Below are 17,457 nucleotides of genomic sequence, written 5' to 3' on the forward strand. Positions count from 1 at the left end.
GATCCTTTTCTAAAGCCGATTCTAAAACATTTTTAGGATATTTTACATCATATATTTTAAAAGTCCATCTTTAGACTTTTATAAATTTTTCTCCAAATGCTTTTTTACAATTATTATTTTGTAGATTCTACTGAAAATTTTATTTTAACACTTTTCTAGATTTCATATCTCGATTCTACTTTAGGTTTTTTTTATAAATTCTTCTCCAGTTTATTTTATGAAATTATTTTGTAGGCAGTATTCTAATTTTTTTATATCTATATTTTTTTATCGTCCAAATTCTTTTTTATATTATTCACTCCGTATTTTCAAAATGCGTTTAGATTTTCTCTGTATTATTTTTAAGCACCGTTTTTGTGCTCTCCTCTAAATTTTCTTCAAAATTTCTCTCTGATTTTTTTCCTAAAGTTGTCTTTAGATTTGAAATCAGGACTCGTCTTAGATTGTTTTAGAAATCTACATTTATATTTTTTGTTAATTCTTATTCTCTAGATTTCTTTTTAGGATTATATTACAGACTATACTTAAAATTGTTTTCTAAACGCTTCTGCATTGTCAAAACTCTCTTTTTGATTCTGGTCTCTGTCTTTAAAAAAACCCAAATTATTCTCTAACATTATTTTTGTACCTACTCTACACTAAATTTTATGAAAGACACTTCTCTGATTCTTTTCTAAAGCTGTTTTTACATGTAAAATCTGGAGTATTCTGTAGGTTATTTTATAAAGTCATATTTAGATTCTTTTATAAATTTTTCTCCAAATGCTTCCTTGCAATATTTATTTTGTAGATTGAGTTAAATTTTTTTTTTATTTTAAACACTTCTACATATTTTTCTTCAATCTCAAAATGATCTTTTAAATTCTACTCTGCGTCTTTTGTAATGCCCTTTGGAATTCTTCCAGATTATTATTTAGCATTTCTTCTACTTTCATCTCTAATTTCTTCTTCTTTCATCTCTAATTTCTTCTTTGATTCTTTTATGAAGTTGTTTCAAAATCTGAAAACTGGACTCTTCTTTAGGTTACTTTATAATTCTATTTTTACAGTCTTTCATAGATTCTTCTCTAGAATTTTTTTGAAATTATTTTATAGACATTACTCTTTTATAAACACTTCTTTTATGTTCTCCAAATTCTCTTTTAGCTTTTACTCTGCGTTTTTTGAAAATTCTTTTATAGTTTTGTTTAGACTTTTTCTAAATTATTCGTGCATATGGCATTGCATTTGTACTCTTCTCTAAATTTTCCTTAAGATTATTTTCTGATTTTTTCGTTTTTTTCCAAGCTGTCTCTAGATTTAAAATCAGGACAGTTCTTTATTCTCAAAATTTTGTTTAAAATTCTAGTCTGTCTTTCTAAAACATTCTAAAACCTACAGTTTTTTTTAGAATATGCACAGATTATTTTTTAGCATCGTTACTGTACTCTTTTTTGGATTTTTCTTGAGATTTTTCCCAGATTATTATTAATTTAGACAGCCGCCTCTAGATCTAAATGTCGAATTTTTTTTTAGATTCTTTTATAAAATCTCTTCTAGATTTATCTTTAGAAATAATTATTTTGTAGATTGCACTAAATAATTATTTATAAAAACTTTTAAACATTTTCCACTTTCTTTTAGACTCGACGTACTCTGTAATTTTTTAGAAATCTCTCACAGTTTTGTTCAAAATTTTTTTGGATTTATCTTTAGCATTGTTTCGGTACCAAACTTAACATTCTAAAAATAAAATAGCTTAATTCTAAATAATCTAAAACAATAATCTCTAACAAGTTTGTAAATATTTTTACCAAAATGCAAAAAATTCACCGCGTTGGCAAGTTGGCAACACTGCTTCTTGGTGCCTAACAAAATTTAAGCTTTGAAGACCCAGTAGGTTTTTTTAAATTGTAGTACCTTTTATTTATTGTTTTTGTGAGTTATCCTCTTATCTGTACTGTACCTAACCAAGTGCCTTTTATGGTATATTACGTACCATAAACTGTAAGTGCAATTTTTTTGGTAGAGAATGCGATATTGGGTACCGAGGTTTCCTAAGCCTTCGAGACCAAAAAAGAACTTACAGTTTGAAGTTATTAAGCTATTTTTAGCAATACCTGCACAAATAATATAAACTAAAACATTTGCTAATTGTATTATTATGAAAAATCAATAAACGTCAAATTTTGTCAAATAAAAAATTTGTGTAGCGTTTGCTTCGTGTTAGGGATACAAAACAAAAAAACATCTCTTTAAATCAACATGATTTGTTGCAAAATCAACGCTTCAATACTGTTCTGAAGGTATTTCAAGTGCCATACGTTGGTATGTAATATTTACTTACAGCCCACGGACTGTAAGTAAAATATTATTGCAGGGTAACCATGGAAACTTGCACCTGACTAAAAAGTGCCGCCAACAATGAAAGATGTTTGTCAGTGAATGATGACTTACATAACAGGTATTTCCAAAAAGCTTTATTGAAACCAAGCGTCAACTATACTTTATGGTGCTATTCGGAAATAAAATTAACTAGACGCCCTCTGGTGATGACTTTTGAACTATGTCGAAAACAGTAAAGAAATTTTCGTAATGCCACATTTAACTGACATTTAATGAATTGTTCAACAATTTTGCGTGTATAGTGTTAATTACTTACAATAGAAAGAATTACTTTAAAAGTACGTGGTGGTAAATCCTAACGTTGACTTTGGTTCTGTAGTTTTTTGTGGTATAAAGTGTTTATTGTTGGAACTTGAAAGTGGATAAAAAGTGAAAAATATTTAAATTTTGATTACAAAGTGTTATCAAACAGTTGTCTAATTAAAGATTATAAGTAATGGATCACAGCGAACACAAAGTTTGGCTCAAGAAACCAATAAATTAGTGAAGTGTTATGAATTTTAGGTTAGAATTTTCCACTGAAAAAATCATGAAATGCTGCGGTAAATCTACAAAACTACAATTAAGATTAACAACTGCTAATACACTTAAACGTAAATTATGCCAAAAGGTAGGCTTTTCAATGTCTTTGTAATAATTTTCCAATAAAGAAAGTGAACTAAAAAGTCATTCATTATTCGTGTTTTCCTCGTCATTTTTCATTTGTCAACATAAATTTCTTGCATCAAAGATGCAATAATTATTCCGCATAGGCAATGCAATAATTGTGAAGCCCCAAAATTCGTACAACATTCAAAATATCCGAATAAACATTTTCCCGCCATTTATGGTTACTGTTTTCGACCTAGCTCAGTGGCGCCCCCAACGGTAATTTTACTTCCGAATTCTCTAACTTCTGTTACTACGTTATTATTCCAAATAACTTACCATCAAACTTCAAGTAAGTCCATAACAAAACATAAGTAATTGGGTTACAGTTGTTTAGTTCGCGATAGTCAAAACAATGGTCAAAAACAAAATATGAAGAAGAAAGGGTAAAAATTGGAAAAATGAAAAAAATTAAGAAAAAATAAATGAAGAACAAGGCTGTTAAAGATAAATCGAGAATTACAGATATAAAAAGAAAAGAATATTTGAATAAAACATAAAACAAAGTAAAAGGAAGTAGTTCCTAATCCGAAATTATTGGTGAAGAAAGTACAAAGTTTCAATCCCAAAAGTTCCAATTCCTCTGAATCGATTTATGGCAAAACAGCAAATTCAGCAGCCGATCGCAGGACATGAACTTGTAAACAAGTCATTGTTAAATTTAGATTATTAAATTCGTGCTGAGTATAGAGTGCGTGTTGTCCTGACTTGGCGGGAACTCGCTCACCACACATCCAACAACGAAGAAGAAAAAGCGATAACAAGTTTGCATAAATAAAAAGCTAAAAGAAACGGAAAGCTCATTCCATTCTCGATCTTGCCTCGAAAGCGGCGGCAGCAGCAGAGTTGCTTCGCATTCGGAGCCGAAGGCATAGCGAAGGTTTCAACTCGTCTTGTCCATGCGCAAGCGTATCTTTTAAAAATACATTCGGCTTTTGTCCCGCGAATGTTGCGGACTTCGGGCGCGCTGTGTTTGTGCTCCGGTGAAGTGGAATGAAATAAAAAAAATTAACTTGGACTAAGTGTTTTGTTACTCGAGGAAAACCAATTTTTAGCATCACTACTACTAACTAGCAGAAAATGGAACTTAAAACGGTGGCATTTATTTTTATACTTCTATATACCGGTAAGTGCATTTAATTATCGCTCCGTCTACCTGGCTCCAAGTGCATCAAAATCCGGACTTTTTTTAATTTAATATTCAAAATTCTGTTCACGTTTTTTTTTAAACTCTTTTATTCGAATTTCGTCGGTTGTGAGGTTCCCACATGTGTTTTTAATACCCTTGAGTTAAAGGGTAATTTGATACAGGTTTTATTAGTTCGACAAACCCAAAGTTGTATTATTTCAGCCGGAGCTCAATTATTTTAATTTTTTTCATAATTAATTATAAAACTAAATATTTGAATAATTTTACTTGAGCGCGCCGGTTCATTATCCATGCTTCTATTACGTAACTTTCCATTTATTCGAGAAAATTAAACACTGTCATGTCATGAGCTTCCGGTCACCAAATTTTGCTAAAACTATAATTTTATTTTGATTAGATATTTTACGAAGCTACTAATAAAGTTGTAAACAGACGATAATTGAGGATTTTATTGCTTTTAATTGCTCATTTGGAGCAAAAAATTGCAAGCAATTCACACTACTCATAAGGAAATGAATTAAAAAAATGTTCACAGCCTGAACTTTGTACCAAACTCAATAAGTTAGTTAAATAAATCCCTAAAACCTTAAAAGTAGTAACATAAGCGTGCCAAATGCATACATTACTTTGATAAGATTTATTCAATTGCCTTAAGGCTGTATTTGTTTTTATTGTCAGGTGTGTAATACTAATAAATAAATTAGCTAAAAGCTAAAATGTGGCGTAATTTTCTATTCCAAACAATTCGATTCATTAAAGTTTAAAACAGTATACATTCCTTGGATAAAAAAATATAAACACAAAAATCGTTTACGCAACTAAATGCAATAAAGGATGAACTTTCTAGGTTATGTTTATGTTACATTTCACTTTTGGATTGCGCGAAGAAGAGAGATTGATGTCACTTTTGTGGGTTTCGTTTATACAAACCGCGTTCCCACACTGGAATTTTATCACTTTTTTCACATTGGATCATTGGATGCACTTTAACCGCATTGCAGAAGAAATTTTTTCGAAATTCTCTGCTTGCGCTGCACTAAAATCGTGATTCAAGTTATAATTAAACAAAAAAATTATTTTTTCTAAATTCTCTGCTTCCGCTGCAGTAAAATTGTGATCCAAGTTATAATAAAACGAAAATATCAGTGTCACAGTGTTCACAATCCGAAATGATTTTCAAAAACCTGTGAGAAACTTTTTTTTTTCTATGGTATTCCGATTTATAACAACTATTTTCATAGGAAAGTATACAACTAAGCCTGTTAAAACTGTTTTTTTCTGTATCTTAAAAAATAATAACCACCAGAAATAAGCGATACTCGTACATGTTATACAAGGTGTGTGATTCTTATCTGATTAAATTTGAAATGGATTTATTTAAATGAATCCGCTGTTAATAAATGTCATAACTGTCACAGATTGTCAGTTAGTAATATTCAATTGTAAAGTTGAAAAGCAACTAAAATCTTGGTACTTTGTGAAAAATTTACAGTTGACTTGATACAATCATTTTTACACATCTTGTATTTTTCTCTAAGCATATTAATTTTTGCAGAATGTTTCTAAATTTTTTATAATTACAATTAATTAATTAAGTAATTATTTAAAGCCTCTGCACAAATGAACAAATGAAATATACTTGGTGCATGCAAAAATTACTAAAATAATTAATTAATTAAATATTATTGTAGGGGACTGTAGAAAAGAGTAAAGTAATTTTGTAGCAATCGGTTAGTGCTGTATGATTTTTACTTTTTCAATTACAATAAACAAGTACTTTTAGTAGACTAAGCTTGTACAAAAAAAAAGGAAACGAAGAAATAAACGTGGCAATATACGGTGTGATTCGCCGGTAATAATAAATAATTACCTACATACATTTAGCACATTTTGTAGTATATTTGTAGTATTTATCAAAGAATTAGAATTAAAATGACAGGCATTGTGTACTAAAATTGTACAATGTGTTCAAAAATGGTTGTTCATCAGGTCACCTATGAAATTTGAACGTAATGTGCCGCTCAATTTAAATTGTGAATGCCGTTAAAGTGACAGATCCGTTAAAATGATGTAAAAAGGCTTCCTCCAAAAACGGAAACATAAAATACAAATGAAGACAAACCCTACACTTGAAACAACTTTGTCGAAAAATGCAAAAAAGTGAGTAAAAAGCGAATTCAAAGATTTGACAGAAATGATAATATTCAGAATAAAATAGTCATTCGAACGAAGCGGCACACTGAATTTAAATTCCATAGTCGACTTGATGAACAATCATTTTTGAACACATTGTATTTTTTTAAAGAAAAGTCGCAAAGTTACAAAATCGTTTTTGGTTTTTCTAAAAAAAAAAGTCAGGGACGATTTTCCTGATATCTGTTATTTGTGTTTTTATAATAAAAACAAATACAGGGTGAGTCAATAGTGGGTTATTTCTGACCTGTCCTAAGATGCAACAAATAATACTAATTGCACTTATCACTTCGATACTTCGTTTAATTTTTAAAAACGTAAATTGAATCAACATTGTTATTTTATTTTTTAAATAATAGTAGTCCATAATAAAATTTTAGCACAACTGTCAAGATAAACTTGACAATACCCAGTACAATGTAAGTGTGAATTACTTTTGAATTTTTTAGCGATTACCGATCAGGTCAGCTGCATTCAGTAGTTGCACATTAAAAAAATCAGAAATAATTCTAATATTTTTTGTATTCCATTATTGTCTGACCTGTATATAAAAAAATAATTGAATTATTACATTTGAAAAAATTTATATATAATTTGAAATAAATTTTAAAAAATGCAAAAAACGCCACGATATAATAAAAAAGCAAAGTTACGACCTCTTTAGAATTGGAAGTTTTACAATTTGTTAATACCTTGTTCTTATGGAAGACCACCATTTTCACTAATAATTTACTGTTTTATTATTTATATTCTTAGCTTTAAACAAGGCTCTAAAGTAAAGTAAGGCAAAATATGATTTTTCAAAATTGTGCAAAAAATCGAAGAATTTTTTTAAGTTCAGAATAATTAGAAGTATGTATTAAATAACGTGTCACTCTACTATTTTGCCAATTTGCATTACATATCTACTTTTTAAAACCCAGACCGTTAAAAGTAATATGAAAATTAAGGAAAAAAGTAAACCTAATCGGGGATAAATAAAAATTTGATTTTTACTTTCTTTTTCTGTAACCTGAACCTGAGTCGGTTAAAACCGAGGTTAAAACTGAATTGGATTTACAAAGTTAAACAATTAAAGACGTTGGGGTCACAAATAATAGAAAATTCATTAAACCTCTTGTTTAACTCTAAGAAAATACAGTAATCTCTCGTTAATCCGAACCTCCAATAATTAAAATAAAAAGAATAATTTTCTTATTTTTGTTTGTTTTTATCATGCTTCTTTTATTTTGTCTGCAACAATAGTAACAGGTGGTATTCAAAATGGTTCAAAAAAAATATTTTTTTTTAGGTATCAAAGAAAAACTTGAAATTTTGAAAAATCAAGAATAATAGTATTTTATCTTTAGTCTTCGGGATTGGAAGTGATCACCTTGTATATAATATACGTTCTATATTACTTGTTGCTATTTGGATTTTAACTTATTTTTTTTTATTAATACCTGATTTTTCTGTACTCGTATTTATTTAAATGACTTTATAATCCGGATATTTTAGTAATTCAGATGCGTTCGATTTTAATTAGTCCGGATTAACGAGGGATTACTGTAATTTCTATTTACGTACCTAGCCAGAGTTGATAAATATCGTTTTACGATAAAAAATTTGTTAAATTTATTTCAAAGTATTTTTTAACTTCTAGGTTAAAACATAGAGCGATTTATTTTTTTATTTTTAGTAATTTAGAAGATTCTTGTAGATGAGAAATTCTTACTCATTGTATTATCATTTTAGCAAATGTTTTGTCTCGAATATAAGTCTGCCGCCTTCATTATATTCCTTTGTTTTCTCATTTACAATTTTGATTTTAATTATACGACCCGCCATAATGGAGCATGACCAAATCAAGTGACATTTTTCCGCCCACACATTAATTTTAGAAAATAAAAAATTCAAGCATGCTCAGCTATCGGAGAAGAAGCGCCAAAGCTGTTCCCACCCTCTAATCAATATGTCAAGTTTCATTACGGATAAAATTTAATACAATGGTTTAATTATCTCGCTAGTGACATTAATATTAAACGGCAATTAATCCAAGACGGAAAATACTTCACCATCACAAGAGTAAGTGTCGCAACGCTTTCCTCTATCACAAAACAAACATATTGAACTAAGAAAAATCAATAATAATAAGACTTGACACAGTTCGACTGGCAGTCAACAGAAGAAATCTAAAAATACTGCAAGCAACGAATGCATCTATTGATTTGAGAAACTTCCACATATTATCCTGAAACACACCCAAAATGACGTCACCTTCTGCCCCAATTCAAAAAGTCATCAAATATTGCAGTTGGCGTCCCTCACGCTAGTTATCATTCACTTAACCATGCAGGATAGGGGCTCTCAATTGTAATTTATTTGAATGATTTCAATTTCGAGGAATACTTAAAGAAGCGCCAAACGTGTTACTAAATTAAATATTTATTAAGCGAGATTTAATGACCGGTTATCGTTTATGCCATAAAGGGGGTGTCATCAAAAAGGGATGACTCAATCAATAGAACCTATTGTGACGTAAACGAAATAGCGCAGAAAGTCAATAACCAATAGCGAAGCTTCTATGTAACGGATGTCAACGAATCCGCAAACATCCCTTTCTTTATATTAAAATCAATTTTTAGAACAGCATCATTTATCAAAACACTTTCTCAGGTAGAGCAGAAGTGGTCCACGAATTTGTCACATGGACCCTCACCATTTGTAGCAACACAATTAAACTCTAATTTATTTTAATTTTATTCCTTATACATATTAACATGGCAGAAGTTCCCTTTTACAGATCTCATTTTCGAGACCATAAATTTGAGAAAAATCTGCCAGCGTTGTTACCATATCTCATAACAAGGTAATTCCGTTCTGAATAAATTTACCTTGTACCTGACTTTGCATTATTAAAGCTCTTAATACATACTCAAACATGGACAAAATAATATAACCGCCATAGCTTAGAGTCATGCTGTTTACATGAATAACTGCTCTTATAACGTCTTTAAGCTATTTATAAGTAAAACGCTCCTGAGATAAGACAATGGCTGTGTATACATAACAGGCCTCATTGAAACTTCCTACTCTTGATAAAAATTATTCAAAGCACTGGAGATAACAGGGCACTATTACATCAAACGCCACACATTCGAACTTTATCAATGGAATTTCATTAGTAGACATATACACTACTGAATATAAATAACAAGCAGATAAGGTTTATGGAGAAAAATTGCCCCAATTTACATTTTCCAATTTTTCTTTCCTTGGCGCTCAATACAAAACCGTCGCGATTTTTACGAATTGTTAATCAAATTAATTCCGTTTTTTGTTGAAGTTTCCAAATTGTAGTTTAATCAAAAGTTTTATTTTTTATTTTATTACTTGTATGTTTTTGAAACCTTTTATTATGGACAGAAGACAAAAATGATTTTCTCGCTACAAAAATTTGAATACGGAATACAGGGTGATTAAAAAATGTCGGACCGAATCTTGCAGGGCTCAGCTAAGCATGAAAATCAATTGAAATTTTAAGCGGCTTATTTATTAATTTTGAATAATTTTTTAAGTTTTTTTAGCAACAGTATTAACTCTTTTATTTCACATGTTGTCGCATTTATTTTTTTGCTGAAATTGCTATTTGTTAAATGGTTTGAACACCATAAAACAAAAATTGGTGTTTTTTTTAGTTTAATGTTACAAGTTTGCGCTAACTAAATTCAAGGTACATAATCTGACTGAACGACCAAAAACTTAACTCAAAGATATAATTTTGAAGAGCCTAGATCTCGCGAAGAAAAACTCAATATTTATTTATTAGGGACTTTTATTTAGCTCTACCCTCTACAGGGTGTCCGTTTTTTGAATTCCACCATGGGGAGCTCAGTAATTATAACAGATACGAGGTCGGTTAAATTAGGGTATTGTTGCTAATTTTTATGCTTAACAATTATGTGAAAGAAAATTTGATGTAACATTATTAAATTTTTAATTGTTTGAAAAAAAAGGAACTTCTTAATTTTCGTTGTTTTTTTTTCATGCGAAAACTAAAGGAACTAGGAGTTTTTAACTAGGACATTCTTCAGGCATTTTTTTACAAGGAATCTAAATCCGTCATCGTTATTTTCCAAGGCGTTCTTGATGTCAGAGTTACAATATTCAACAATGTTTTTTTCTTATGGAGGCCATATTCACTTTTTCTATTTTTGAAATTATCACATTATGATCGAATCTTACATGCTGATCAAAATGGAGAAATAAGCAATTTGTGCAGAGTGCTTTGGAAAACCGTCAACAATTTTTTTTTAAACAGACTAGATTTTAGATTTTATTCTCCGCAAAACAAAACAAGACAAAGTTTTAAAAATTCTGCTCGCATATTTAATAAAATTGTCAAAATTTAGTTTGTTAAACAACATTTGTGACGTTTTTTCCAAAGCACTCTTTGCAAAAAGATTGTTTCTTTGTTTTAATCAGCGATCATGTTATGTGATACATCATTGTAATCAGGAACAAATAGACTTTTCAAAAATACAGATGTCAATTACGTTCTTGTGAATAACCAAAATTGAGTTTTGTAATTCTGGCATCAAGAATGCTTTGGAAAAGGCAATGACAGATTTAGATTTTTTGTAAAAAAATGCTTGAAGAATGTTCTTAAAAACGTTTAGTTTTTTTGGTTTTCGCTTAAAAAATTAAAACGCAAATTATTTTTTTTATTTCTCTTAATAACACAGAAACTAAAAATGATAAATCAAATTTTCTTTCAGATAAGTTCAGCATAAAAATGCACAACGTTGCTCTAATTTAACCGACCTCATATCTCTCATAATAACTAAGATCGCCATGGTGGAGCTAGAAAAACGAACAGCCTGTATAACAAAAGGTTATTGACACAATTTCAACTTTTTCCTCAACTAGACGCTCTCATTTAATTACTTTTTGCCACAATTAAAATTATTTTATATTTTTGTACTGAAAATCATGGAATGTTTAGCAAACCTACATTTCTTATAAATTGCATTGCATCCAAATTATTTTCATATTTTGTTTTTCATGAATTCTCAACAACTTTGACTTTTTTTTTTCTTTTTGACGATGTTTTTGCTGACGTTTAATAACATTTTTCTTCTTCTTTTTCCTAATTTCTTGGACTGAGCTGCCTAAATGAAAACTGATCACAAGTGATTCTTTTACAAAAATTTTCGAATAAGAAGGTTAAAAAAATACCCTTGATCTGTAGGAAACTGAGATTCTATTTTAGCTAGACGTATGATGTGCAATATCATTGCAAAGTATACATTTGTGTACGACGAGATCTAAGCGAGATGAACTTCTCGACCTTTCGAAGCTTCAGAAATTAACATTTGTTTAATGTCAAGAGCCTAGCTCGATATTTTTGCAAAAAGTCCAACTCTTGCAATGTACTCCAAAGCACTTAGAGAATCCGTAAAAATTACTTACATGTTTTGGAGGAAGTTTTCAAGTGGTCAAATATGTTTTTTTTTTAGAGGTGAACGAATGTAAACAGTGTGATAATTAAGAATAATTGTTCTAAAGAAGATGAATAATGATATAAAGCGGGAGATTTGATAATAATCAGTAGAAGAGTGGCCTCTGGCATCATCTCTGAAGCATTAATCAGAGGTGGAAGCAGTTTCAAAATCGAGATGTGAGATTATAAGATATATGGAAAACTTTTTTTTCATTGTAAAAGCTGAGTCGTTTAATAATCATTTTCTGGTAAATTGGTATAAACTAGCATTTGTTAAATTTTCCATATATCTGTTAGATACAAGGTGATTTTTTGACGCGAGCCAGTTTATCTCAGGTAATAAAGAAAAATTCGAAAATTCCGAGTCAACTCAAGTTTTGTTCATACAGCAATTATTTTTTTGTAATAGTACAATAAAGCACTTCTTAAAAAAAGGGGAAAATAAAAAGTTTTTTCTGTAGTATTGGACACAATTGATTGTTTTGACCATCGAAAGTCAGTTGCGGAATGTTTGAACTATCGAATAAATTGATTTAATTTTTTTTTAGACGTCATAAGATTGATATTTTAAAATGCCGGAATTCAGCTAGTAGAAGTTTTAGTAAAAAATAGAAAAAGGTCGAATTATGGTCTGTTTTTAACCTTTAGCAACAACTGTCAATTTTCGTAATCACTTTTTTTTTTAATTGATTGGCTTTATTGGCTCTAAATTTTAACACAATTTTTTTCTTACATAGAGATTCTCAATTTGTGCATTTCACTTCAAAAAAATGCAAATGCGCTGTTGCTATTTTTTCTTAAGAATTAAAATGAGACATAGTTAACATTTTTTGTTATAAGAAACAAATATTCAAGATAGAATTCGTCGAAACAATGAATTTTTTACAACTGAATAATTCGAATGACTCGTTTATTGTAGCAATTCAGCTGTGACTAGTTTTCTGAGTTTCGATTATTTTTTATTAAAGTTACATAGATAAAGTTTTAGCACAGAAAGTTTTCTAAAAATGTAGGAATTGTTCTGTAAATTAGCAACAGATAGAGAGATTTGAAAAAAAATATTTAAAAAGAAAGTTATCAACTTTTGGTCTAGTTTAGATAATGATGGCAGAAGAATTTCTGGAGGCAAGATGTTCAACAAGAACTTAAAAATCGCCTTTACTGTATGAAAAGGAACTAATCATTTTGAACATCTTCTGTAGATTGTTTTTTTGAGTTGCGACTCAAAAATCAATTTAATTTTAATTCAAAAATTAACATTTAAAGTTGTTGTGTGCATTTCATATTACACTTGTATTATAATCATGAGGAAAAAAGTACATGTAATTTTAGAAAAAACAATAATCGGAGCTCAAAAAAATCTGAATTCTTAGTGAAAATATCTTTCATTTGAGGTGTCACACGAGATTCAAGCAATTTGAAATTTTGAAGGAGTTGTTTCTATTATAAAAGAGGTGTTCCAATGTTTAAACGGTCACCGAAAATTGACAATTTTTTTTCGTCGTATTTTGGAAATTCGATGCACTTAACTTTCTTGTAATACAAATCATCCTCGAAAATTTTAAATGGTTCCAGCCGTTTTGTGACCTCTCAAATTAGCTTTTATACTGCTCGAAAAAATTTTTTCAAACATTGCTTTGCAACAGTTATAACTGTCTGGTTATTCTAACATTAAACAAATTTTATTAATTTTTATGCATTTAAAGCCCATAGAAACAAATCAGTAAAATGTATCTATAACTGTTTTTAATTTCGTACTTTTTATCAGCTGATTTTCTCTAAATTCAAATGTCAAATTTTTTTTCAAATGTGTTTATTTTAATGAACAAATGGAAGATGAAAATTAAATTTAAAACCTAAAAACGTTCTTTGTAATGTTTTTAAGAAGTTTTTGTTTGTGAAAGAACGTAGGTAATCATTTTTACACTTTTTTCAGACTTATTTTAAAGTAATTTTTCGCATTACTCAAGTACTCAAGCTTTTTCTACCATTACTTATCGTGAATTTTCTGTAAACTGAATTGAAACTCTTAAAACTTTTGTAAAAGTCATTAACCAAGCAATAAAAAAAATTCGACGAAAACCACAAATTTGATTAACTGATTAAAAAAAATGCAACCCGTCTATTAGACAGGTATTTTTTAAATAAAAATAAAGATATTTTTGTTGCCTCTAAAATTCTGCCTCTCTGGGCTATAGTTTATGTTTTTGTAACTACCTTAAAGTTTAGACTAAAATACTGACCAATGATCATAACATATTATTTTAAAAATGCTTTTCCAATCAGCATGGACCAAATTAGTAAATTGATTAATCTTTTTTTTACCTTTTGATACAAAAATTACTTGTAATATGAAATTGGAATTAAAAATTAAAAATGGTTTTCATCATGATGAGAACGAGTTTTATTTTCGATTGAAGTAAAATTAGCAAAAAAGTCAGTGTTTATTCAAGAAACACTTTCATATCGATGTGCCAATATTGCCAGCTATTTTTGGATTACTTGAAAATTTGTTTAACCCTCCAGAGTACCGGCAAATGGCTTGATGCTTATTTAAAATTTGCAATTCTAAAAATATGAGTCAAGGCAAATAAAGCATGCAGAAGTCGATGACTGATAAATGCATTTTTCAACGTGGCTCTGTTGAGTTTTCTTTCTTTGGTAAATATTTGCCCTCCGTTCGTCTAGTTCTAGATTAGTAGTCGCCATTCTTCGTCTGTTAAGTCCACAAAGAATGTTTGAATGCATTTTTAATCTTCAATCGGCAGTCAGGCGTGTAAAACGTTTTGACAGTGAATTTCTGGAGATGCCAGACAATCCAGCTTGCTTATACCGGGTGCTCAAAAACCGGCGCACCAACTCAATGATGTGTTGTAGAGAATTGCTTACATATAATGGTAAAAATAATAAAAAAAAATTGTATTAAAATTACTGATAAATAACGAATTTTCAATAAATGAATTGTGGCAACGTTGTCTAACAGTCGTGACCTCAATAGAATTTGATCAACAATTCGGAAGTAAAGTTACCGTTGGGGGCGCCACTGAGCTAGGTCGAAAACAGTAACCAAAATGGCGGGAAAATGTTTATTCGGATATTTTGAGCGTTGTACGAATTTTGAGGCTTCACAATTATTGCATTGCCTATGCGGAATAATTATTGTATATTTGATGCAAGAAACTTATGTTGACAAATGAGAGATGACGAGGAAAACACGAATAACGAATGACTGTTTGGTTCACTTTCTTTATTGGAAAATTATCACAAAGACATTGAAAAGCCTACCTTTTGGCATAATTTACGTTTAAGTGTATTAGCAGTTGTTAATCTTAATTGTAGTTTTGTTGATTTATCGAAGTATTTCATGATTTTATCAGTGGAAAAATTCTAACCTTAAATTCACAAACTTCACTAATTTATTGGTTTCTTGAGCCCAACTTTGTGTTCGCTGTGATCCATTACTATAGTCTTTAATTAAACAACTGTTTGATAACACTTTGTAATGAAAATTTAAATCTTTTTCACTTTTTATCCACTTTCAAATCCCAACAACAAACACTTTATACCACGAAAAACCGCAGAACCAAAGTCAGAGGTAATATTTACCACCACGTACTTTTAAAGTGATTCTCTCCAATGTAAGCAATTAACACTATACACGCAAAATTGTTAAACAATTTATTAATGTCAATTAAATGTGGAATTACGAAAATTTCGTTACTGTTTTCGACATAGTTAAAAAGTCATCACCAGAGGGCGTCTAGTTAATTTTATTTCCGAATATAAATAAATTATTTTTGAAATGGTCTCCTAGGAAATAATGCCCAGTGTTGGCACATCTACAAATTGTGATTTTTTTTATGAGTTTTATTTTTTTTTAATTTAAAAAACTGCTAAAGTCTGATAGTAAATTTAAAAATAATTATTCTTCGTTTTGTTAGGGAACGATTACTTGGTGTGAAACATAAAAACATTAAAGAATATTGAAAACTGAAGAAGTTAACAAAATAAGTTTATAGCTACAGATTTTTTAAAATACGACTAGGAATTTTTTCAAGATTTTTTCCGTAATCTACATATACTTCTCAACAACGTACCACTGAATTGGTGCGCCAGTTTTTGAGCACCCTGTAGTATTAAAATAATTAGTTATATATTTCGTGCCGAAATTTTGGCTTTGTGCCCTGTTTACTCAACGGATATCTGAAATTACACAACTGTAAGACGCGGAAAAAAGCTTGGGACGTTTGATGCTATTTTTGTCAGCAGAATGCAGTAGTTATTTATAAGCAAAATTGCAAAATGTGCTCGTTAATATGTGAAATATTTTTTATAAGTACCTGGCCTTGCTAACAAGGCTGCTACTCCTAAGTGGATGATAATAATGAATTGGAAAAAGACAAAAATATACTGTTTAACAAGCACAAATGTTTGCGGGTAAATAAATTTAGAGAATTAAGCAAACATTATATCATTCTTTGCAAAAATAACCTTCTTGCACTTTGCCGGGAAATGCGAGATGCGCAAATGATAAGATTTCAAGGAAGAGCACAAATATTCAGTTTTATTTCGTGAAATAAAAAACGTAAAATATTTGGCCGAATTAAGGTAATTTTTAGGGAATATTTCCATAAGCCATAAATCTGTTGATATCTGCTTTTTATGAGGGCAATTTCTCAGGTGACAAGCCTAATCTAGCAATATTTTAATTAGCTAAGTGCTCTTAAATTTGGAGTTATTTATTTTTTGGAGGCTTGTCCAGAGGCTGCACCGTCCACCAGCTGCCGTGGTAATAACAACAAAAATACTTTAAAAACCCGCCCGCATTCTCTGGAAGTTTTCGTTGTTTGAGACTTGGAAATGTTGAAAGTTTCGAGATAGGCTTCCACTTTGAAGGCTGTAATTATGAAATTTCACAGTCGAGGTGATGTTGCAATTGTATTTTCGAAGTTAAATGAATTTTGTTTTGGACGAGAAGAATACAAGTTGCTGTGCGTGTCAATAAAGTGTCGGCTGTAATCGTGATAGGAATTTAATGGTGCTCTGATCTTTTGATGTGGGATTTATTCTAGACTGGTGGTTGCGATGATATTCGATGGTTTTATTTGAAATCAGATATGGAAGCGTTTAATTAACAAAAGTAGCCAAGTGAAGGTTAATTTATGAGAATTTTGAAATCGCGGCAACAGGTGTTCGAAGAGCTCGGTGTGTGGGGCACGAGATATTTGTGGAAAGATAAAAATGTTGCTGTAATTATTTTAGGCATTGATGTAATGATTTTCATCGGACGAACTATAAGTTTATCTATATCTAGATCTTTCTTAGCAGAAACTTTCAATTCTGTCTTGATTTTCTTTTATCTATTGCTTTTTTTTATCTATTGAATATTCTGTAATGTATATTAATAAATCAGCATTTTACGACTATTTTTGTTGAGGGTTACTTACCAACTTATTAATTGAATCAAAATAGGACCAAAGCGTTTTCGCAAAGTTTTAGAAAAAAAAATTTAAAAATGTTTTAACGCTCGAAAATGCAAGAATGTTATATTTAACAAAATTCTTAAAATAATCACGTGTCTGACTAAAATCATACTTAA

At 29.8% G+C, this 17,457-nt stretch overlaps 1 protein-coding gene across 5 annotated transcripts in view; it reads left to right on the forward strand.

Moving 5' to 3' along the window:
* The first annotated feature begins 3,835 nt into the window (after nucleotides 1–3,835).
* LOC654915 (protein amalgam) overlaps nucleotides 3,836–17,457 on the forward strand; it is an 89,854-nt gene continuing 76,232 nt past the window's right edge. For all 5 annotated transcript variants that reach the window (XM_008195135.3, XM_064359759.1, XM_008195140.3 and 2 more), the window contains exon 1: nucleotides 3,836–4,159. In XM_008195135.3, coding sequence (XP_008193357.2) covers nucleotides 4,114–4,159 — 46 coding nt within the window. In that variant the 5' untranslated portion in view covers nucleotides 3,836–4,113. The remainder of the gene's footprint in view (nucleotides 4,160–17,457) is intronic.

This window comes from Tribolium castaneum, chromosome 1 (assembly GCF_031307605.1).
Source record: "Tribolium castaneum strain GA2 chromosome 1, icTriCast1.1, whole genome shotgun sequence".
NCBI lineage: Eukaryota > Metazoa > Arthropoda > Insecta > Coleoptera > Tenebrionidae > Tribolium > Tribolium castaneum.